The 25413-nt window shown below is 39.5% G+C and overlaps 1 protein-coding gene across 1 annotated transcript in view; it reads left to right on the top strand.

The window, feature by feature from the left end:
- The window catches only part of LOC120536845 (extracellular serine/threonine protein kinase FAM20C-like), a 35178-nt gene that overhangs the window by 1996 nt on the left and 7769 nt on the right, over positions 1 to 25413 (top strand). The window contains exons 2-7 of the mRNA XM_039765361.1: positions 2892 to 3359; positions 7146 to 7318; positions 12497 to 12575; positions 15952 to 16044; positions 18244 to 18359; positions 24442 to 24622. Of these exons, the coding sequence (XP_039621295.1) occupies positions 2892 to 3359; positions 7146 to 7318; positions 12497 to 12575; positions 15952 to 16044; positions 18244 to 18359; positions 24442 to 24622 (1110 nt within the window). The remainder of the gene's footprint in view (positions 1 to 2891; positions 3360 to 7145; positions 7319 to 12496; positions 12576 to 15951; positions 16045 to 18243; positions 18360 to 24441; positions 24623 to 25413) is intronic.

Raw genomic sequence — 25413 nt, 5'->3', positions numbered from 1 at the left:
CCAGTTTGTCTGGGTGTGAGGCGTCCCTCATCTTTATGCTGCCTCCCCAGCACACCACCGAATAGAAGAGGGTGCTTGCCACAACCATCTGATAGATCATCTGCAGCATCTTATTGCAGATGTTGAAAGATGCCAGCCTTCTTAGGAAGTATAGTCGGCTCTGTCCTCTCTTGCACAGAGTATTGGTATTGGCAGTCCAGTCCAATTTATCATCCAGCTGCACTCCGAGGTATTTATAGGTCTGTACCATCTGCACACAGTCACCTCTGATGATCACAGGGTCCAAGAGTGGCCTGGGCCTCCTAGAATCCACCACCAGCTCCTTGGTTTTGTAGGTGTTCAGTTGTAGGTGGACGGAGTCGTACCATTTAACAAAGTCCTTGATTTGGTTCCTATACTCCTCCTCCTGCCCACTCCTGATGCAGCCCACGATAGCAGTGTTGTCAGCGAACTTTTGCACGTGGCAGGACTCCGAGTTGTATTGGAAGTCCAATGTATATAGGCTGAACAGGACCGGAGAAAGCACAGTCCCCTGCAGTGCTCCTGTGCTGTTGACCACAATGTCAGACCTGCAGTTCCCGAGATGCACATACTGAGGTCTGTCTGTAAGTTGGTCCATGATCCTTGCCACCAGATATGAATCTACTCCTATCTCTGTCAGCTTGTCCCTAAGGAGCATATATATATATATATATATATATATATATATATATATATATATATAATATCTATATATATATATATATATCTAATATCTATATAAATATATATATATATATCTATATCTATATATCTCTCTCTCTATATATATACACATACATACTGTATATACATACACACACACACACATTATATATATATATATATCTATATCTATCTATATATATATATATATATATATACATATATATGCACACACACACACATTATATCTATATATCTATATATATATATATATATATATATATTATATATACATACACACACAAACATTATATCTAAATCTGTATATATATACTAGCAAAATACCAAGCCAGAAGGCAAAGTACTGCCTTAAAAGTTTTATTAAGAAGAAAATTAAACCTTTTTAAACTGAGGGAAAATATACCAATAATTATTTGTTAAGGATCTCTTTGTATACCACATTGTGAGTTCGGCCCTCCGGTTGTAATATGACCAAGCTGTGCACTGAGCTTACTCTTAAGCATGCATCGTACAGTTGGCCATGTGAACAGTAATCTTGTTTCAAATCTCACAGCTTGGATTGCTGCTGTCATAATCTGTTTGAGTTTCATGGTTTGTTTCAATTACGACAGCATTTGCAGGACATGTGTTGAAGTGACATTCGGCATCTGTGAAGCGTTGTAAGTATACAACCAGTTTCATCGATAACTTCACATCCAGCTTTTGAGAGTTTAAACATTCATAAACATCAAAGTGTCCACTACTGAAATTGTCACCTGTGAATCTAAAATGTTTAAGAGGCATTGGCGGTTGTCGAAAGGTGTAAAATATTTGGCCATTTTGGTACACTTGAAAGCGACAACCAAACAATTCAGCGGCAGCCATCAACTCACATGCAGAACCATAGGTGAAGGGCTTAAGCATTTCACTCTTCTAGTGCTCCTGTGTAGTATAATTATCTCCTGTACTGTCATCAATCCACACCTTGAACCTGTCCCAGTCATTTAATACATAAGACACAATGTTTCTCCAGATATCAAGAGTGAGCCTGATATGGCCGTGCAATATGTAACACAGAGAATGGAAAAGATAGGTGCCATCTCCTGGCATGGAAACCACTCAGTAAGTGACAGTTCTTTGATCGATGGTGATCACCTCGATAGATATGTTAATGTGGGTACGGTTGGAATGATAAAGGAAATGGGTACCTGAACAATGTAAAGTAAGCCTTAAATACCTACACAATAACTATAATCATAATAAATGAACAATAAAACATCGGAGAAGCTGTGTATTAAATATAAAGGCTGTAGTTATCAGCAGGTAGACGTGAATCCCGTGGCGAAGCAAGGAAGGGAATGAAGAGACTTGAGCGACGGACGGCCTTATATAGGCATGCAGCCAACAACGTGGGAGGCGTTGGGATGGGGGACTATGCAGGCTATGGACATATATATGTACGTAAGTAGGATTCAGTTAGCGTTGGGAACCCGCGTACCAAATTTCTTAAAGATAGGCCCATAAGTAACAAAGACTGTTGAAAAGTTCAATATGGTGGCCGACAGTGGCATCATACCACCGAAATAAGTACCAAATTTCAGCCTTCTACCTACACGGGAATTTGGAGAATTAGTGACGTTTGGAAAATTCAATATGGCGGCCGACAGTGGCGTCATACTACCGAAATAAGTATGTACATCGGTTTCGTTTAGCGCAGGGAAGCCGCCTACCAAATTTCGTGAAGATGGGGCCATAAATAAGAAAGTTCAACATGGCAGACGTTGTTGACCGTTATTGACCGTTATGACCCTTACGCGTAGAATTCCGAAATAAAACGTGCTTGCCTTTTGTAAGTAAGCTGTAAGGAATAAGCCTGCCAAATTTCAGCCTTCTACCTACACGGGAAGCTGGAGAATTAGTGATGAGTGAGTGAGTGAGTGAGGGCTTTGTCTTTTATTAGTATATATATATATATATATATATATATATATATATATATATATATATATATATATATATATATATATATATATATATATATATAAAGAGTCACAGAGACTCTTGCCTTGTACCAGCACTAGTACAACTGAGTGTATGTTGAAAGTCCTTATGTTTTTAATTTACTCCTTCCTGTTGTTGTCTGACATTAGTTTATCATGTTCTCCACATTTGAGGATTCTCACATATTGTATTTGTGTTCTTGACAGAACCTTCTTCAGACTTCGACTTCACTGTCTCCATAATGTTCTCCACCGCAAAATTAAAACCCTCCTCTTGGCTCTGCTGTCCTTGTCTTTTTTTCTTCACACCTTTGTAATGCTCTCCCCTCTTATGAAACCTCTGGAGAGGTCAGACTGCCCTGAAAGAAACACACTCTTACCAGCGCAGGTGCAATCGGATCCAACAGGCAGAAGGGTTCAGGTCTCTCCACACCTCAGAGTGCTACAGGACTTCAGTGGCTCATCAAACAAGTCTTCTATAGATGCATCCAACACAAAGCAGGATATTTCCAAAGCTGGCAGCAGACAAAGTCAACTCACAGTATCAAAAATGGCAGCCCTGTTCAGGCATCCACTCTACAACACAGCCCTATCAGAACTGACAGACGACGACTGGCTTCTGCGTTTAAAATCTGGTGCCATGTTCAACGAAAAAGACAGCAACAGCCAGGAATGGTAAGTGCGGACGTCTTAACCTTGGTGGGCTCAGATTTAATGACTGACTCATAAATTAACACAAATCAGCCTTCAGGGGCAACTAATTAGGCCAATCATCTCATAAGAGTGCAGATATTTGCATGAAGTGCCTTCAATAGATTTAAATAGTGAGCAGGTCTCATTATAGAGAAGCAACAAAGGAACATCTTTAGTGGAAAATTGCAGTGAAAAGTGGAAACCAAGCAAATGGAAGACAAATATGCTTGAGTAGGCCACATCTAGGTTTAAAATTGGGTATAAATTGTATTGTTTCAATTGAATTCTTTGCATTTAGAAGGTCTAGGTGGTGCTGGTACCTCACATGTGGAAGAATTAGATGATGATTATCATGTGGACCTCTGGCCTTCAATCCATTAACGTAGGGACTGCACAGTGCATTGATCAGGTGGTGGTGGTGCAGATCAGCACCAAAGAAAACCTGAAAAAGAACAGCAGAGAAAGTTGGGGTTAGTGTGGATTGTGGAGATATGATACAAATGATAATTCAATGCATATACAGAATATCAGGATCACACTAAAATGAAGCTATGAGAAAGCCATGTTAAAATAATCATCCAGAGAAGAATGACAGAAAATCCCTAAATCCAAGTGTACAAAGTTTGATACATCAGACCCAAGAAGTTTCCAGGCTGGAATCGCTGCCAAAGGGGCCTTCCATTAAGTATTGAGTAAAGGGTCTAAATACTTGCATCAGTATGATAGTTCAGTTTTTTTTTATTTTAACCAGATTGGACAAAATTGATAAAAGCTTGTCTTCATGTTGTCATTCTGGAGTGTTGAGTGTTGTTTGATGTAGGAAAGTGAAATTAAGGCTGCAACATTGCTAAACATCAAAACAGTGAAGCAGTCTGAGTACTTTCTTAATCCACTATATACAGCTACTAATTTACCCAACATGCCCATCCCTGGAATATGGGAGGAAAGCCATTGTCCCCAGAGAAAAGCCCTAAGACTTGTCTGGAAGTCAGCAGCCTTAACCATTGCCTCACCATACTGTCCCACATGATTACTTCAAATTGTATTTTTAAAATTTTGAATCTTGAAAACTATAGTATTGATTCAATCACTTTACATTAACATTATATTATACTAGCAGGAGTACCCGATGTTGCCCGGGAATCTATAACCAGTGAATTTCACAAATGAAAGAAACAGAACATAGAAATAGGAAAAACAGTTTTGTGATTCACATTTTATTGTAAGTTCCTTCACTCTGGATTTTGTCTGATGTGGCGTTTCAGACGCCCTTGAAATAGACTTTCTTGTGGCATGTGAAGTGGATCTTCCAATTCTATATCTTTTTTTCGGTGGCATGGGTATATTAGCGAAAAGCAGGACAATTATAATGTATTACATGGTATTACGTACGGAATAAGCACCACAGTGAGATGAATTTACGTTATTTACAATATGTCGGAAAGTGAACAAATAGCACCAATCAGTCAGAAAGAGCAACACTAAAATCGTACTGTGAGTTGGAAAGTAAGCAAATAGCACCACAAATGCAGAAAGCCAGTGAGAAAGAGTAGCACTGAAACCGTACTGGGAAAAATGGCGGGGAGGGGTGCTCTGTTTTTAAGGAACATCTGTGTTGAACCGTGATGTCATCTAACAGATGTTGGTGATGGTAAGTACAGAGAGAAGTGATATACAACCGCTGGTGCGTGTGTGGAAAATGGTGGGGGAAGGATGCTGTCTTTTTAAGGTGAGTCTCTGTTCAAACGTGCTGCCAAATAACAGACGTTGGCGAATGAAATACAGCACTATTAGTGCGTGTGGGAGTGTGACCCGGGGAAACGGGGGTGTGTCAGCCGGTCACGTGCACTGTGTTGTTCACGTTTTACATCCATACAGCAGTTCCTCTTCACCCGATCAAAGCAGTCGGCCTTCTCATACTTGGACACTTGCGCCACCTCTTGGCAATTTAAAGAAACATGGGTAAAGAGCGACAGACAGGGACCAAACGTGGCGCTAGATGGCGCCTGCGTGAACGTCTGTTGCAGCGTGCAGCCATCTTGTCGATGATAAGTACAATACATGTGAGACATGTGCCAAATGTTGTGCCGGTGAAAAGGTGCCCTGCGCTTCACCAGGATCATTTTTCCCAACCAAACATACCCTATGACCTCCTCCTGGTCACAAAGGAGCTCCATCCCCAATTTGGTGGTGATTGGACGCCTGGTGCAAATTTGTATGGCAGACAAACAAACATACATACACACATACATACATCAGCTCTGCTTTATATATTAAATTATATTATATTATATTATATTATATTATATTATATTATATTATATTATATTACATTGATCCCCCGCCTATAGCTGAAGTTACATTCCAGACCCATCAGCGATAGGTGAAAATCTGCGATATAGAAAGACCATATAAATAAACATTTTTTATAGTTTAAGCCTTAAAATACCCTCCCACATGCTTTAAACACATGTAAACTTATTAAAACACACTTTGTAAACACATATGATATGTGGATCTTGGGCTCAGGATATGAGTATAATAATAATAATAATAATAATAATAATAATAATAATAATAATAATAATAATAATGTAGCGTACCGTCGATTCATTCAAGCCATAATAGCGAGTGACATTCGCATAACGCTTTCCTTCCCTTCTAAAATGCAGGAACCTTGGGAGCCATTGTAGGGCTTAAAACAAAATCAAAAGTTCACAAACATTGTTGTTTGCTCACAACAATCAGACCACAAGCAAGATACGCGATACGGAGAGAACTGAGCTGCGTCGGGGACCCACGCTCGCTGTTCTTGACCGATTACACCACGTTAGCAGCAGCCAATCAGAGCCCAAGAGAATTAAAATCCCATTCTGATTGGTTGAGTCTCCTCTTTCATCCAATAACGGGCCTTGTAAGAAATCATCTGGGCACTGTAACGCAAAACTCTTTGTCTACTGTAGTGACTGCTGAAAACCGTATGCTTTTTTATGAATTGGCTGCAAAGTACACTACAGGTAGGATGTACTTATTGAATTTTTCCACGATATAGCAGGGGCGCGATAGCTGAACCGCAATACAGTTGGGGATCACTGTATATTATATTATATTATATTATATTATATTATATTATATTATATTATATTATATTATATTATATTCTTGCATTCCTCATTGAGTTAAGCGTGTCCTAGAGTGCTATGTCTTTTTTTTCAAGTGAATGGTCTCCACTGGATTAACAGCTTGCCCAGTATTGCTGCTTGCCTTGCACTCAGTGCCTTGAGGATAAGCTTCACCTTCCTGCAATCCTGCATTGGTTTAGAGTAAACACTATATACACAAAATTCTCCAACCTCGTTAATTAAGTTTAAATGGAGGTGTTCGTCCCACAAGGTTTAGATGTGAGGCAGGAGCCATCCTTAAATGGGATGCCAGTGCATTGCTGCCCTCACTCCTGCTCACACCTATGTTTATGCTTACCTTCTGAAATGGCCAGTTGACTTAACACTCATGTTTTATGGGATGAGGATGGAAAGCCCATACAGGCATAATGTGAACATACATACTCCACACAGGCCTTAACTGGGCATGGAAATGAAATCAGAGGACACTGGATCTTTAGGGAAGCAGTCCCATTATCGTTATCATTGGATTGGCAACATTTTCTGGGTTCTTATTAAAGAGTATGGTGGAATTGTTATATGCTGAACTTACAATGATGGCCCCATATTACTGTCAAAATAAGATTCATTTTTTATCCCATTTCAGGGTGAGTGATGAGCACGGTTTCGACCTGATCAAGTGGAATAGGAGCGTCGAATCTCATCCTCCCTGGCTACGATTCCACCTGGGCATCAACCGCTACGAGCTGTACTCCCGCCACGACTCCAATGTGGACATCTTGTTAAAGCAACTGGTGACTCACAAAATCGTGAGTGCAGGTCAGGCACATTTTGACGATGTGTTTGGTGCATGCAGGTCGTTAGTAGATATGTAGAAGTACCTGATGTCATTGACTGACTCAGTGAGGGGAGATTAGTTAACTTGTTTACATCCTTCACACGAAACCCGCATCATTCTAGCCAAGCTGCCAAATTAAGACCAATCTTATCATAATGAAATGCAGCACAGTGGCACACATTGTATTGTCATCTCACAGATCCAGCATCCTAAGTAAACTCAGTTTTTACCTTTCTGGAGTTAGCATATTTTCCTACTTTTGCTCCTGCATTCCCAAAGTGTGTTGCTTAGAATAATTGAGGACCCCAAATTGGTTTGATACTAAATATATATGTTGCTATGTTTATACTATATGCACAGTATATATTATACTATTCTATATTTTACTGTACTTTATTTATATTTATATTTATATGCAGTTTGAATATTAGTAGCTAGAGATCCACAAAAGGAGAAAATGAATCACCTATTTTAAAATAGTTTTTTATTCTTAAGGTTTTCAGAACCTACCAGGTGTCATCATCGGAGAGAAATGATTAGACATACAGGAATCAAATGCAATATATAGCAAATGAGGGGGTGGGGATGTCAAGGGGGGGATCAATAAGGTGGGTTCGGAAGTTGTTTGTCATAAAGTCTTTCTTATTATTTGGATGTTCTTCTTTTTAAGCCTGCATCCTGGGTTCATGTCCAAATGTCTATTAATATCTATTTCACTTGAGAGCCATGATTCAACCAGCTCTCTGGCACTGCTACTGTATGTATTGACTTTGATTCCTGTATGTCTAATCATTTCCCTCTGATGGTGACACCTGGTAGGTTGTCAAAAGCTTAGAAATAAAAAAAAATATATTTTAAGATATGAGATTCATTTTCACCCTTTGTGGATTACTAGCTACAAATATACTGTATATAGTGTAGCATAGCATAGTAAAATAAACAGATAAGGAAGGGTTGGGATCCCAAAGGATTCCCCATTTAATGCTGATTTTTGGTCTGTGAGACCATTACATAGGGAGGCAGGCAGAAGGGGCGGAGCTATGCTGAATGTCTCAGTAGTGATGTCATAGTTCTTCCTGTGGTTGTGCCTCGATTTTTGGAGAGATAACAGAAAAGAAGCTCATGCTGGTGTTACCTTATCAAATTTTCCACATTTGTTTCTCTTGAAACAAACCCATGAGACTCCACCGATGCTTGAGTGTGTGACATGATATGCATACACAGTGGATTCAGAACTTTTTCAGACCCATCACTTTTGGCACACTTTATTGTGATGTAGATTTAATTTTAAACGGGTGCATTTACTATTTTTATCTGTCAGTGTACACTCAATAACCTATAATGCCAAAGTGAAAGCATGTTTTTTGAAAGCTATGCAGATTAATTAAAACACAAAAATGGAAATCTCCCATTGAGAGACCTTTGTAAACACCCCTTTGACAGCAATTTCATCTTCAAATCCTTTTAAGGTAAGTCTATACACGTTTTGCCCACCTGGATTTGATCTGTTTAATCCCATTCTTCCTGGCAGATCCTCTTTGTATATTCTTTATAAATTTGCAAACCTTACTGAAAATATGTTTTCATTTTGTCCTTATTGGTTTATGAGCATAGGTTGATGGGCAACGATGGCAAATTCAAATGAAGTTCACAAAGCAATAAAGTGTGCAGAAAGTGATGGGATCTGAATACTTTCTGAATCCATGGTATATATCTCTTTTTCAATATTAAACTCCATACAAATGTATTTTACAAGTCCAGAGTACAGGGGCTTAAGTGACTTGCATTGAGTCACACAGTGACAATATTTGAACTGGCACCCCTTCATAGGAGAGAACTGAACTGGCATCCTTGGAGTTTTACAGTCCAGTTCCTTATTGACTGGACCGCACTGCTAGCAGTTCTTTATTTACTCCTTCATTCATGATTTACTCCAATAGACCATTGAAGACACCTGACGCCTGTTCTGGCAACACGGAGGCAGCATTAGTTATTACATTATATGAATACTTGCAATGCCATATGATTTGGAAGTCACGTTACGAATGCAGGTTTCCTAATGTTTGCATTTAGTTCCTTCCCAGCATTCTTTCGTTTTCTTTGTCTCTTTCTTTCAGTATTCCTTGTGTGACAGTTTTGCGGATGGTGTAGGTAATATTTGCAGTGCAGATATTGTTCTAAGGCAGAATGCAGTACATTAACTTGCTGTATGTCCGCATCTCCCCGCATTTTTATTATGTCTTGTAATCTTCTAGAATATTGAGTTATGCTGGCTGGTGGGCTGGCTTTTGGAGGAAAGTTTTCTTCTGCTTAGAGGCTCTTACTGCGTGTACAGAAAGGAGAGAGCTTCAGAAAATGAATGCACCCCGTGAGAAAGAACCTTCATGCACCATTTGCAGGCTTTCATTATGTTTTAAATGAGATGAACAATGGCGTCTGCACGCTGCCCAGGGCCCTGCTGTACTATAAATGATTAAGGTGGCTGAATGGTGGAGGGTGGCTTTAAAACACAACTCTCAGAACTGAACTCTGGGCTCTTTCTGTCTAACGAGGATGTCATTTCACGGTGCCAAACACCGTTCTCCACTGGGATGTTATGATTACAGTATTGATTTACGCAGCTTTTTTTTTTTTTTTTTTACAACAATTGCGCCCAAGAGGTTTGCAGGTCTGTAAGCCCCCCTTTTTTTAGGTTTCAGGTTTCCAAATCCAAGAAAGAATAACTGAGATGAAATTCAACAAGTATGGATTTGAATTTTCTTCATTTTAGCAGCAGGAAGGTGACAATTTATGACTATTTTGAAATTTCTCATATAAATGAAGAAGAGGTTGAGGTATTTTAATATGAGAATAAGATGCTAAAAGTGTATTAAAAATAGCAGGTATGAGGTATATGGGCTAAGGTGCTGGACTTCAAAATGTAGAGCACAGATTTGAAAAGAGCATTTTTTGGCAAACGCTGAATTTTTGTAAGAGATTAGCTCCTATACAGTCTTAATATATAAACGTCTACGCCTGGAAGTGTGTGTGTCTGTCCGGCCCGGAAGTGTGAGGCTACAGCATGAAGCTCAAAGAGCTGGCAAGGCGGCCCTAAGTTAACAAGTCAGAAGAAGAAAGAAGTACGACACTACAGCATGAAGCTGAAAGAAACAGACTCAATCGCCAAAGTCAAACCGCCGATGAAAGACAAATGAGAGATAAACTTGCTTAGCCGCTGATAGAAAACGGGGCAAGCACGTCTGCAAAACGAAACCTCAGAGGAGGGAGAAACTTACTTAGCCGGTGATAGACAAGGGGGCGAGCACATCGGCAAAACAAAACCAGCGTCTCTGCCTTTCCATTTTTTTTTTTGTCTGACGATTTTAATAGTTTCTAGGAGCCTAGGCTTTTTACAGCACAGGCTTACACAGCTAGTGAAATATACAAGCACAAGTTTCTAACATGTATTCAGAATGAAATCAGTATGGACCCCTAAATCTACATTATCATTGACTGAGACATATAAAGAGTGTAGTGGCCAATTCACACTGTTTAAAATGGTGTTTCATTTATTTTATTTTAGGGTAATGCATCTGTTTTATCTTGGTAAAGTATTATATTACTCTACTTTCCACTTTTGTGTTATTAATGTGTAGCCTTTGTCATAATGCCTCAAATCTCGCAGATTTACCACTGTTTATAAGGTATTATAGTATATAACATCTCCCCACCTTCCCTTCTACATTTATAACCTCAGGCAATTAGGTGTAGTAAACAACAAGCAGGAGTTAAATTACAATTTAAATAAAGTACTATTGATAATATTCATCAATAATAACAATAAGCAAAGTACAAGTGAATATTGGCAACCATACAATCTGATAAATGGTGATGTGAGGTTTCAGGCGGCACACAGACTTGTTAGTTACTTAAAATGTCTCTTAACTTAAGTCCTCATTTGAGGTCAGCTTTCTTCAGAGCAGGCCGCATTCCTGTTTAAATATGGCTTCCCAGCTGTGCTCTTCATTGTGTTGTCCTCTTCAGTTCATGGTGAGAGATAGTCTTTCATCATTTGGTGAGTAAGAGAGAGTGAGGGCTAAAACAAACAAATTCTTGTTTCAACGAATAGGGCGTCATGGTACTTAATGGCTTCTGATACAAGCCAATTCCAAACAGCCATACTTCAGATCAATGGGGCACAGAATACCCTCACATCTGACACATTTCCCCCCAAAACCATTTGTTAAGGTGAAGATTGCCAGCTAGGCAGTCTGGCTTTCCTGTGGGGGTTGATTGAGAGAGTCCTGCAGAGAATCACTTGCCAAACTGGTTTGAGACTCTCCCCCCACCCCTGTGGTAAAATTCACTATCCTGACTTAGTCCTGGGGTACTACTGAGGCTGCTGGGAATTGTAGTCCATGTTAAGAAGTGATGGTACAAGAGGACTGTAAGCAACAATCAATCACATGGAGTGTATTGTCCTCTAAAGTTAAAAACCACAGTATATGATCACACAATACTTCATTACCATTTATTAATACGGCACTCAGTATCGCTCATTATCAGTAGGGGGTGATATAACTCTTAATCAAGAATTGGGGCCCTATGGCTTATTTGTACTGTGTCAACTCTTTGTGGTTCAACATCACCTCTGTGGTTTATTTTGTGATAAATCTGTCTTCCGGGCTTTGTGCATGCAGCAACCTTTTACAGAACTTCCATTTTTCTCGCTGTTTTTCTTTTTATTTCTGAACTGCCAAATTTCCTTTTGGGGACAAATAAAGTCCTATCTATCTATCTATCTATCTATCTATCTATCTATCTATCTATCTATCTATCTATCTATCTATCTATCTATCTATCTATCGAAAGAAAGAAAGAAAGAAAGAAAGAAAGAAAGAAAGAAAGAAAGAAAGAAAGAAAGAAAGAAAGAAAGAAAGAAAGAAAGAAAGACTATGAACCTGTAAGTTCTTTGGTGATTTTGGTTTTGGCTTAAACCAGTGCCTTGAAGTTTTAACATTTCTAAGTTGCATCCTAAATAAGTGCTTTGACTTGCAGCTCTAAACTCACCCAGTGTTAATGTACCATGTCCTAATATTTTCTGTATACTGTATACAGTATGTGCTAAAGTATGATTTTAGCATTCAATAATTAATGATTTCTTTCTGTGTCTCTCTTAGTTCAGAAGCCCGGTGGCACTCAACTCAAGCTGGTCATGTCCTTTCCAAACTATGGCCAGGCCCTCTTCAAACCAATGAAGTAAGCTTTCTGCGCATGTCTGCACCCTGTCCCTAACCTGTGCTAAGCTTATAACAATTTCGCCATGATGCAGCATTGCTGACATCGCCAGTTTTGGTCAATCCCTTTCATTTCTTACCACTCAATCTGCTGATCTTTCTTTTATATGAAATGCACTTTATAAATCACATTACAATCAATCAACGCTGCAGTAAGATACGGACCATTCTCCTACTCTCATGTTTATCATTGACTCAGTTGTTTCATCTTTTCCTTTTATGTCTTATCTTTTGAGGCATTTATTATTAAACACCCTTTGTTGCTTATCCTTTTTTTAATTTATTTTTTTGTTTTGTTGTCACATATTTCATTCTTTCTTAGCCTACTGCATGTTTCAGTTTTTCTCCCTGCTCTTTGCTTTTCATGCTATTTTTCCATTTCAGTTCTACAGTCTTCCCCAATTTTCCAAAATGTTACAAAATCAATGATATCTCTAGTCGTTTTTCAGGCTCTGCATTTTTCTATTTTTTCATTTTTTTACATGACTCTTTATTTGTTCCAGATAAATACGGATAAAGACAAGAAGTTAAATAATATGACATTCAAGCATAAGTTGCAGTGAGCTAAAGTAATAAAGTAATCAGAACTACAAATGATTAAAATACACAGTCATAAACCACACTAAACCTCCCACCCTCATTTTTCCTTTTTCAATATTATATTTTCTGTCTTAAACTCTAAATAAGCATTTATTTATTTATTGGGCTTAATTACACATTTTAAGGTGTGTGAATGAAAGGCCTACAGCACTAAGCAATGGGATCTTTAATAAATCATACATTTTAACAAAGATGGGTCTGCTTTGTGTATGTGTGTGTGTGTGTGAGAAGTGTGTGTCAGTGGGCTGTACACTGGACTTTAACTCTGCAGCCATGATGATAAGTCACGGGTGCTCATAACTCTTAATTGCTATAAATGGTTTTGAAACTGTTGTGATGTATTAATTTGTGTTATGCATTGTCATATAAAATAGAGAGGACAAAACCAAGTGACAGCTATCATATTATTTTAGGTTTCTTCTTCCTCTTTCCCCACTTCTATTTAAATGTTACATTTTATCTCTATCTCCTCTTCTATTACATTTAGCTCTGTCCCACCTCTTCCTTCTTGATATTCTGGACCTTAATCGCTGACCACTTCACTTTCTGGCTCCAAGTTGTCCTTGATCAAATATGTCCCTGTCTGCTCTAAACATTTTCCTGCTGATTTTGCTTCCATTTTCCTTGCTCTAAGTCTGTATAGGTCTTGCCCTGCTTTTCTGTAACTACTGCTTAATTATAAAATAACTAGTAGGCTTCAGCTCTTCACAACCAATTACTTCTGTAAGGACTATGTAAAAAATTCATTATTAGAAGTAAATTTGGCTTCATGCCATTTTAAATCGACTCTAAACCCTGGAATCTTCAGTGGTGATGTGCTTGCCGTTTGCATATTCATTCCAACTGCTATTAATCTTCTTAATAAGTTCAATTTTAATAAAAATTAACAGGCTTAAATCCTAAAATGAACAGTTAGCTTTTGCATCAATCATCAATAAAGTGTAAATTTTGATTTAATTTTTAAGTCTAATATGGTTGATTTCATGTTTCACCATAAGTATTATGCTCACTCCTATATTATATTGGCTTCTGCAAAGTTTATGTTTGATGACAGTGTTTAAAGGCTGCATTCTTTGTTGATGTGTCAATTCTATCCTGATAATAATAATAATAATAATAATAATAATAATAATAATAATAATAATAAAAGGCAAAGCCCTCACTGACTGACTGACTGACTCACTGACTCATCACTAATTCTCCAACTTCCCGTGTAGGTAGAAAGCTGAAATTTGGCAGGCTCATTCCTTACAGCTTACTTACAAAAGTTAAGCAGGTTTCATTTCGAAATTCTACGTAACGGTCATAACGGTCAACAACGTCCACCATGTTGAACTTTCTTATTTATGGCCCCATCTTCACGAAATTTGGTAGGTGGCTTCCCTGCGCTAACCGAAACCAATGCACATACTTATTTCGGTGGTATGATGCCACTGTCAGCCGCCATATTGAACTTTGCAACAGTCTTTGTTACTTATGGGCCCATCTTCAAGAAATTTGATACGCAGGTTCCCAACGCTAACTGAATCCTGCTTACGTACATATATACGTCCATAGCCTGCAGTTCGGTCACCGTGTGAGGTGGCGTTGGGTCCCCCATCCCAACGCCTCCCACGTTGTTGGCTGCCTGCCTATTTAAGGCCGTCTGTCGCTCCAGTCTCTACATTCCCTTTCTTGCTTCGCCACGGGATTCACGTCTCCCTGCTGATAACTACAGCCTTTTTGTTTAATCCACGGCTTCTCCACTGTTTTATTGTTTGTTTATTACAATTATAGTTATTGTGTAGGTATTTAAGACTTACTTTACATTGTTCAGGTACCCATTTCCTTTATCATTCCAACCGTACCCCCATTAACATGTCTATCGAGGTGATCACCATCGATCAAAGAACTGTCACTTACCGAGTGGTTTCCATGCCCGGAGATGGCACCTACCTTTTCCATTCTCTTTGTTACATATTGCACGGCCATATCAGGCTCACTCTTGATATCGGAGGAACATTGTGTCTTATGTATTGAATGACTGGGACAGGTTCAAGGTGTGGACTGATGACGGTACAGGAGATAATTATACTACACAGGAGCACTAGAAGAGTGAAATGCTTAAGCCCTTCACCTATGGTTCTGCATGTGAGTTGATGGCTGCCGCTGAATTGTTCGGTTGTCGCTTTCAAGTGTACCGAAATGGCCAAATATTTTACACCTTTGGACAACCACCAATGCCTCTTAAACATCTTAGATTCACAGGTGACGATTTCAGTAGTGGACACTTTGATGTTTATGAATGTTTAAACTCTCAAAAGCTGGATGTGATTTTATCGATGAAACCGGTTGTGTGCTTACAACACTTGACAGATGCCGAATGTCACTTCAACACAAGTCCTGCAAATACTGTCATAATTGAAACAAACCATGAAACTCAAACCGATTATGACAGCAGCAATCCAAGCTGTGAGATTTGAGACAAGATTACTGTTCACATGGCCAACTGTACGTTGCATGCTCAAGAGTAAGCTCAGCGCACAGCTTGGTCATATTACAACCGGAGGGCCGAACTCACAATGTGGTATACAAAGAGATCCTTAACAAATAATTATTGGCATATTTTCCCTCAGTTTAAAAAGGTTTAATTTTCTTCTTAATAAACATTTTAATGCAGTATTTCGCCGCTGTGAAGCGCGGTATTTTGCTAGTAATAATAATAATAATAATAATAAACAACTGTTTTGATTTTTCAGGCAGACCCGGGACCAAGAAACTCCAGCAGACTTCTTTTACTTCTCTGACTTTGAGAGGCACAATTCTGAGATTGCAGCCTTCCATTTAGACAGGTAACATACATACATACATACTGTTACTCAGCATTTTGCTATAGAACTATAACTTATTGCAAAAAACTATCTATCTATCTAATCCTGCCTACTATAGTAAAATGAATATCTATCTATCTATCTATCTATCTATCTATCTATCTATCTATCTATCTATCTATCTATCTATCTATCTATCTATCTATCTATCTATCTATCTATCTATCTATCTATCTATAATGTAAGACAAATAAGATAACAACAATGAAGAATGTGTAATACTTGCAAAGTTTAGGATAGAACTGATAAAGATGGCGGACCTTTCGGTTTTCAGTCCTTCATGGTCCAGGTGGACAGAATTGGGAAGTGATTTCAGATTTATTATAGCTGTCAATTAGCTACCAATGCCAACCACTAGTGTGGTGGTGGAACTGCAGTCACTAGAGCCCTTCAGCTGTACACACTGTGCACATACATGACAAAATCTATCTATCCATTAATTGCCTACCATACTAAATTTAATACATATTATATAGTGTCTTATCTATCTATCTATCTATCTATCTATCTATCTATCTATCTATCTATCTATCTATCTATCTATCTATCTATCTATCTATCTATCTATCTATCTATCATATAGTGCCTTACATTTCATTTAGATTTGCAACATTAAACCTAAATTTTGGTAAGAAAAGCAAATTGGTTTTAGAAAGGATGGTATTGTCATGGTGACAAGCCCAGTGTCAGAGATTGTGGGCGTATGTCCATTGTAATTACACTGCTGTCCCCATCAGGTTTGGTTTCTGAGCTTGCACCTTAAGCTACCAGGACAAGCATCTGATCCCAGCCACTAGCAAAAAGACAGATAAAAGTAATTTGCCACATTGTGTATACTTAATAATAACTTGGCATTCTGAGGATATGTATGCTTAAAGTTATTTGTAATAATCAGTACTTGATCTGAGATTCCAAACCTAGTGGTGATAAACAGCCTAATCTTTTCATGGCTGGTTTAGAAGCCAAATGGGTGGATGAATAAAGTAACTGAGTGAGCATTCATCACGACGGATTTATCAAAAGCAACCTACATTTACACAGAATGTGCATCATTAAATGGGGAAATAAAAGCTACCATAACCATATGCTTCAGGACCTTTCATCCCCTTGAGACACACGATTATAGAAAATGATTCATGTAAGAGTAATATACTGTGGCCAGATTATTATAAAGTGATTTCGTCAGTACCGCAGTCTAAAAATGATAACAGTCATAAAGCAAGGATGTGCAGAATTATTATGTGGGCCAACTTCATCTTCAGTGATTCGACATTTGCTGTTGTCATCTCACAGCTCCTCTTCACTGGAGAGTTTGGAGTGTGCTGTTACTGACAGAAACAACAATCTGATTCATGCATTTGCATCATCCATCAAGCACTTCTCTCCCAAATTGTTTTAGAGTTGTACCTCCCATGTATGACTACACAATTTATTTATAATGTTCCTAAATATTCCTATCACTTAAAAGAGTTTATGTGAAATGACAGCACCAATTTTAAACACTATGTGTTTCCATTCATGGATGTGCATTGCCAGACTTTTTTTTTTTTTGCATAGTTTATTAAGCTTTCTACCTCCTACTTTTTTAATCATTTAAGCTAACCACTTTTCATCCATTTTCTTGCTTTTATAAAATGCACTCATTGAAAAGCTGTAATACTTTATTAAGTAGTGTGGGAGACAGTGGGACTTCAGTGACTTTCAAAACAGGGCTTGATGCTATTTTTGAAGAATTCGGTGGATAGGACTGGCGAGCTTTGTTGGGCTGAATGGCCTTTTCTCGTCCTGACTGTTCTAATGTTCTAACATGCAGGGAGGACCAAGAATGTGAACTCCGTATCATATCATATCATATCATATCATATCATATCATATCATATCATATCATATCATGTCATGTCATGTCATACCTTTATCTTGGTTGAAATGTTTCAGAACACCAAGCGATTGTGTAAACTTTATTCAGTAGCTAAACCACACCAGGAATTCAATATTTTGCTGAAAGTGAAAGGAAACGGTCCGAAAATGTTTTGGAAAATAGTTATGGATTTATTTACAGTGTTGTTTTTGTTTATTACCATTTTCTTTTAGCAAGAGGCATATGTACAATAGTGTAGCTGTAGAGAATATATATTCAACAGTCATTTAATTGTTCTTAAGAATTTTAGATTTCCGGAGGATACCCCCTACAGTTGGACGCCTGATTAATATTACTTCTGAAATTTGGGACATCACCAGTGACCGCAAACTGGCCCGCACCTTTTACATCTCACCAGGTGAGGAATGCTTGCTGGTTTGTATCTCATATCAATGCCATCACCCCATCTTTTTTCCTATAAAGGTAACAACATGGTTTAGTTTAAGGTATTAGACCTCAAACCCCAAGGATGCAAGTTCAAATTCCACTACTGACATTATGTGACCTCACTCTTAAAAATTAAGATGACAGAGTGGTACTTCAGAGCAATGCCATAGAGGAACTATTTTGGGCTCCACATGAAAGTTCCAGAAAGAACCATTTTACTTGTTTAGACCTTTAACAGGCTCCATATAGTGAGCAGCCAGGAACAGATAGTAATGGATTTGTGAAATTCCGATGGCTCCTGATTTCCAAAGGACTCTCACTGCTCTCACTACATACAATAACACTGGTTAAGTCCAGATTTTCTTAATATGTCAGTGCCCTGATGGTTAGCCCACCATACATTAAAGATTTCAAGTTTCTTCTATACATTAGGAAGTTTTACAAAGCACAAAAAACAACGTCATATGTAAAAAACCCTTCTGGCCAAGAAACAGTTGTATAAGGAGCCAAATAACCCAGTAAAGAACCATAAAATTCCATTAAAGAACTAGGATTTTTAAGAATGCATTAGCAAGTCACTTCGCCTGCTTGTGCTCCATTTAGAGAAAAAAGAAATATAATCAATTGCAGCTCAAGTGGTGTAAGTCGCCTCGGATAAAGGCGTGAATCAAATGAGAATAATCTTATAGAAAATGCAAGTTACATAAGAAAGCCCACGAGAATTATCTCCAGCACCTGGACAATTCTTATAATTAAGTTCTGAAATCTGATCATCTCACTTGATGTTAACTCCTCTCCGTTTTATCTCCTGGCCCCTTACTGCGGACGCTGAATGTCACTTAGACTCGTGTCTGCTGTCAGTGAACACAGAGTTGCTAGTAGAGAGTAGCCTCGCGCAGATGGCCCGTTTGATCCCTATTAGCCAATGAAACTCGTGGGCACTTTTGAACGAGCGTTGTGATTGGTTGCTATGCATTAGATTAAGACGCTCTTCCTTGCTTTTAATTTCAGCCGTCTGTATTTTTAGTTGTATAATAAAATAAATTCGAGCTCTGCTTTCTAAAGGAAGACAAAACCAGTAACTGCGTCGCTAAGAAGAATATAACCGTGGAGAGGCTTTTCAGAGCCTGATTAACCGTGTCCGTTTTCTAACAACAGAGGTGATCAATATAGTTGTGGGGTAAAATGCCATTAAATATTATATGCAATGTCCATTTTTTCTTCATATTTAATTTCATTTTCAGTGCGAGTGAATGAGTGAGTCCTGCGATAGAGACTGGCGGCCCGTCCAGGATTGGTTCTTCTTTGCGCCCATACTTCCCCAAATATGGATGGATACATGAATTCAGACGTGAATTGTATATGTGTTACTGCATTATTTATTATGATCCTTACTCTAACAGATTGAGATGTTCTTCAGCCTTTGATTTATCAAGTTTTTATTTCACGTGTTGAGTTTTTAAATGTAATATTAACTCATTAAGGGAAATGATTAATTACTTGATGGAATATGGCGATCGTTTAGGACAAAAACAAAACACACCAGTAAGCTGTATTGTGTGATAAACCGGCAGTTTCAGGAGTCCCGTTCTTGTTTAAAGGTGGAACTGGTCTACCCAATCCGTCCATCCATTTTCGAGCCGATCACTACGAGTATACAACAAAGGTCCAACCACGTGTATTTTAGATGAATTAGTTTAGATATACTAGTTGTAGTGTGTGTTAGCGTGCGTGTATGTGTGTGTGTGTGCGTGTGTGTGTGTGTGTGTGTGCGCTTGTGCTTGTGTGTGTGTGTTCACTCTGCGATGGACAGTCGTCATATGTTCCTTCCTCGCGCATCATGCTTGCTATAATTGGCTCCAGCTTCCCCATGTGGGACTGATCAAATTAACCTAAAATTAAAATCTGAATTTTTATATGTGAATAAATAAATAAATAGGTTGGCGCCCTGCCTGGGGTTTGTTCCTGCCTTGCGCCCTGTGTTGCCTGGGATTGGCTCCAGGAGACCCCCGTGACCCTGTGTTCGGATTCAACGGGTTGGAACATGGATGGATGGATGGATGGATGGATGGATGGATAAATAAATTCAGGATTCAGATGGAACAAACATGTAATAACATAGGAGAAGACGACAGTCCATCTCAGGGTCCATTCATTCACACCATAGGGATGCGTGGGGCTGGGAGGCTGTGGGTGTAAACCAGAAAACCCAGAAGAAAAGCTCACATACACTGGAAGACAACACCCCATGGAAAAAACAGGACCACACAAAACAACGGGCAACACGGGATTTGAACCCAACTTGCTTGATGTAATGAGGCATCGTTAATGATACATTTCTTTTGCGAAATGATTCATTTCGTGCGTGTGAGATACGCGTCTTCATGTCTTCTGTTCATAGCCGAGTTTCCTTGATTTCGGGCTATGGAACGAAGTTTGGAGATTTAGAGAACCTTTGTTTTTCAAGAAGCAGTTGGAACAAATAATAAGAAAAGGAAAGTTTCAATGCGAACACGATAACCTTGAGCTGCCTTTGTTTCCATTTCGCGTTCTCGTTGCTCTGCAAATCATCGCAGTAAAGCTCTGCGGGCTGGCGCCGCTACTGATACTGCAGCTGCATTGCTTCACATTCGTTGAGATGCATTGCGGCTGCAAACCGAATAGAATGATCAGACCGCAAATCCCCGCGAGCGGAGTGAGCCAGCGGTTTGGGCAGCTTTTTATTTTTGGACCCTTGTTTGAAAGTTCACGAGTATTACAGTGTAATCGGAAGCACGAGTTCCTTTATTTTAGTTTTTTCAAATCTACATTGTAATTCAACTAAACCAGTCAAACCGTGCATGACATGCTGTAAAAATGTAAAATACGCGTTTGAGGTACTTGACCTCCACGATCAGGGCCATCTTTAAAGAAATTTTAAATCGGAAGGTGGTCTTCTAATCAGGCATGTAACAGTGACAGTAAATGGCCTATGCCGTGTGCGTGACTGCTTGTTTTGTTACATTTTAACACTGTAGCTTCAGAGGGACGTATAAATAAGTGGATAGTGATAGGACTTTACAATGTTAAAAATAAAAGTGCCAAAGTGATACTTCAGAGTGATACCATAGGAGAACCATTTCAGGTTACCACATGAACCATCCACATGAAGGTTACAGAGAGAACCCTTATTTATTTAGAGCAGCACCAGCTTACTTAAATTAAAAGCCCTGAGTTGTTGGTACCAGATTTGTGAAATACTAATGGGTTCCTCTGCGGTGGGTTGGCACCCTGCCCTGGATTGGTTCCTGTCTTGTGCCCTGTGTTGGCTGGGATTGGCTCCAGCAGACCCCCGTGACCCTGTATTCGGATTCAGCGGGTTAGACGATGGATGGATGGGTAATGGGTTCCTGATTTTAAAGGAACTTTAGATGAATATAATAACACAGGTTAAGTTCAGGTTTTCTTGATTTCTTAGTGCCCTGCTAGGTAGCTTACTAGAAATTAAGGACTTCTGTTATGTTCACATATTTGTCATGTTTCCAAATCCCAAAGAACCAAATTCAAATGCAAAGAAGAATCCCCTCTCTAATCATGCCAGTCTGCTGTGCAGGCCACCATTGACCACGCAGAAGGATGGGATATTTACAATGCAGGGTCTTGCAGGGAATCTTAGCTGTGAACTCTTTCTTCTCAATTATTACTCAGGGGGCTTCTGGTGCTTACATTATTGTAGTGAAAGAGAGAGACCTTTTTTTTTTGTTGTTGTTGTTTAATATTTTGTAAAAGGTTGGAGCTTTTATTTAATCTGATACCGAAGCTTACTGAGGGCTTGGGAATTGGGTACACAAGAGTGGACTTTCTCTTTGGCATCACAATGATAAAAGAATGGAAAGTAATAAAAAAACTTGAAAATTATTATTATTGGGAAAAGTAAATGGGCTATATGTAAAATTTCGAAGTGTAAAAGTGAAGTGAAAAGTCTGCAGGACCCAGTGGTGTTTTTCTTAATACTTTGATTTAATAGAATATTAGCAGATTTATTTTTTTTTACAGATTTCCAAAGAATTTGAAAAGTTTAAAAGTATATCCTGTGTGGGTTATATATTTTGTGACTTTTTTAATGTACTGATAAACAAATAATTTTTTTGGATGCATGTGTTTGTGTTTTGAGTATGCTTTTTTCCATTTGATATGATAATATGCTTTTAATATAGGATGTCTGGTTTCCGTATAGTTGACTCATTTTCTTCAATACAGTTTGTATTAAAATATCAGTTTATCTATATAAATATCTAATGTTTTATTTTACATAGTGCATTAACTTATGTAATATTTTATATTTTATATAGTGACTTTTTCACAGTGACTTTCAAATCTATCTATCTATCTATCTATCTATCTATCTATCTATCTATCTATCTATCTATCTATCTATCTATCTATCTATCTATCCTGCCTTCTATACTAAAAGTAACATCTATCTATCTATCTATCTATCTATTGTGGCGGACAGCTGGATCCCATGCCCGGCAGGGATGCCCCTGCTACATCTGTTCTGGGGGAGCAACCATGGGCAGCTCAATACCTCCCCCGGGACGCTTGGTGGCAGCCTCCCTGGTGGATGGTGATTCCCCAACCTAATGCATGGCTCCATGGGAGATGGAGTCCTCCCCAGCCTGGTTGGGGGCTCGGATGGCCGCTAGGTGGAGCTGCATGGAGTCAGCAGCATGGCTGGATGAATCTTCAGCCCCACCAGGAAGTTCAATTAGGAGCAGGTGGTCAAGCACCTGGAACACTTCCAGGTGGGCTATAAAAAGGGCCAGCCACCACCACTCAATGGCCAGAGTTGGGAGGAGGAGGACTATGCTTGAGGAGGAGTGGTGGTAAAAGGGAGAAAACTGTTGGTGTGTTGTGATAGTGCTTTTTGGACTGTGTATTGCCTGGGGGTGACGGGGAAGACGTGTGCCCATGGGTGAAGAAAAATAAAGTCTTGTGTAGTTTCATATGGGCCTCTTTGTCTATCTGTGTCGGGTCAGGTGCCTATATAGCACCTTTGTTACACTGGCATAGTCCTCCTCCTCCTCCCGACTCTGGCCATTGAGTGGTGGCGGCTGGCCCTTTTTATAGCCCACCCGGAAGTGTTCCAGGTGCTTGACCACCTTGTCCTAATTGCACTTCCTGGTGGGGCTGAAGATTCGTCCAGCTGTGCTGCTGACTCCATGCAGCTTCCCCTAGCGGCCATCCGAGCCCCCAACCAGGCTGTGGAGGACTCCATCTCCCATAGAGCCATGCGACAGGTTGGGGAATCACCATCCGCCAGGGAGTCTGCCACCAAGCGTCCCGTGGGAGGTATTGAGCTGCCCATGGTTGCTCCCCAGGAACAGATGCAGCCCTGCCGGGCTTGGAACCCGGCTGTCCGCCACACTATCTATCTAAGTTTTCCTGTCCACTATACTAAATTTAATCTACCTCTCTACAGTGCCCATTAATAGTAATTCAACAATTTGAAGTTTTCACATTGTATCCTTATAAAATTGAATCGCAGTGGATTTAATTAGATTTTTAGTCACTGATGAACAGAGAATGATCAGTTAATAGCAAAATAAAAACTGATACATTACTCATATAACTCACACATTTATTGATTGCATAAGTATTCTCCCCTTCAAGTCAGTATTTAGACGATACGTCTTTGGCAGCCACGCCGGCCTTGATGCTGTGTGCACGGGTCTCTCTCTCTGTCTCTCTTTTTTTTTTCTGTCTATCGATCGATCGCTGACCTGAATGACCCCAAGTGGTGAGTCCACCGCGTTGCACCTCACAACCCCTCAAAGCTTGCTCACGAGCTCCAGCTATAAGCCACATGTGACTTCACACACATTCATTTTGTACGTCAATATTTTTCAGACACAATTTACTGTCGTGTCTTTTACTGAATACACTTTAACTAACTTCTTCTTAGTTTTCAGCTTGACCATTATGTTGCTTAAACAATGTATTTCTAATAGTGGAATTTATATTACTCAAGGCAATGAAATGGGCCGTTTGTTTCTGTTTCTCTCCCTCCCCAGCCAACAACGTGTGCTTCTACGGCGAGTGCTCGTACTACTGCTCCACCGAACACGCCATTTGTGGCCGTCCCCACTTGTTGGAGGCGTCTCTTGCGGCGTTCCTGCCCGACCTGTCCCTCGCCAAACGAAGGAGCTGGAGGAGTCCCTGGAGGCGATCGTACAACAAGCACAAGAAGGCCGAGTAAGTGGGATCATGAGAGTGTCGCGTGTGGAGGCACATAACGTCGTTGTCACATCTGTTGCTGTTTCTTGTCCCTGGCGTCAACAGTCTTAGCTCTCCCTGATTCAGTCCTCTTTGAACCCCTCCGCACCTCCAGATGACACCCACCGCTCACTTACTCACTCTCTGCTTGTCTTTTGTCCTCCTTTTTTTTAACGAGCTTCTAACTTTCTTTACGCCAACACTACCTGACCCTGCTGTGCAAATCAGCGCATTGGCACCGAAGCCTCACGTCACCCGGGATTTGGTTTTAATTTGAAACATCCGTACCTTCCCCATGTTCGCGCAGGCTACCTCGTGACATTCCGTTTTCCTCCCATACAGGACGGCACTGTTAGGTAAAGTGTAGTCTGGAAAATGGGGCCGAGAAGAGTGATTGCGATGTTGTGTCTCCCGGGGCTGAAGTAGCGCCATCATACACCCGCTGATCTCGACATCATAGAAGAAAATATTCAAAAGAACCAGTGCGTGAATTAATATGTCAGCGACCAGTATGAAAATCTCTTCATTGAGTACATGCGCATTCGTGTCTTAGAGTTTCCAAATTCTCATCTTAAATTGTATTTCTAGTCATTGTTGACGTGTGCTGTGTAACTGGAGAAAGGTACAAGTGACACTGCGACGATAAGAGGCGTGTCATTGGCAGGGCATAGCGTTACTAGGGTTACTCATTACGTAAAATGTGACCTTGTACGGTGGACAGATCATTGCGTGGAAGCGTACGATGTGCATTTATTTAGTTACTTGATTTT

Source organism: Polypterus senegalus, chromosome 10, assembly GCF_016835505.1.
Source record: "Polypterus senegalus isolate Bchr_013 chromosome 10, ASM1683550v1, whole genome shotgun sequence".
Taxonomy (NCBI): Eukaryota; Metazoa; Chordata; class Cladistia; order Polypteriformes; family Polypteridae; genus Polypterus; species Polypterus senegalus.
Note: the sequence above shows the minus strand (reverse complement) of the source record. Positions and strands in the feature narration are given on the sequence as shown.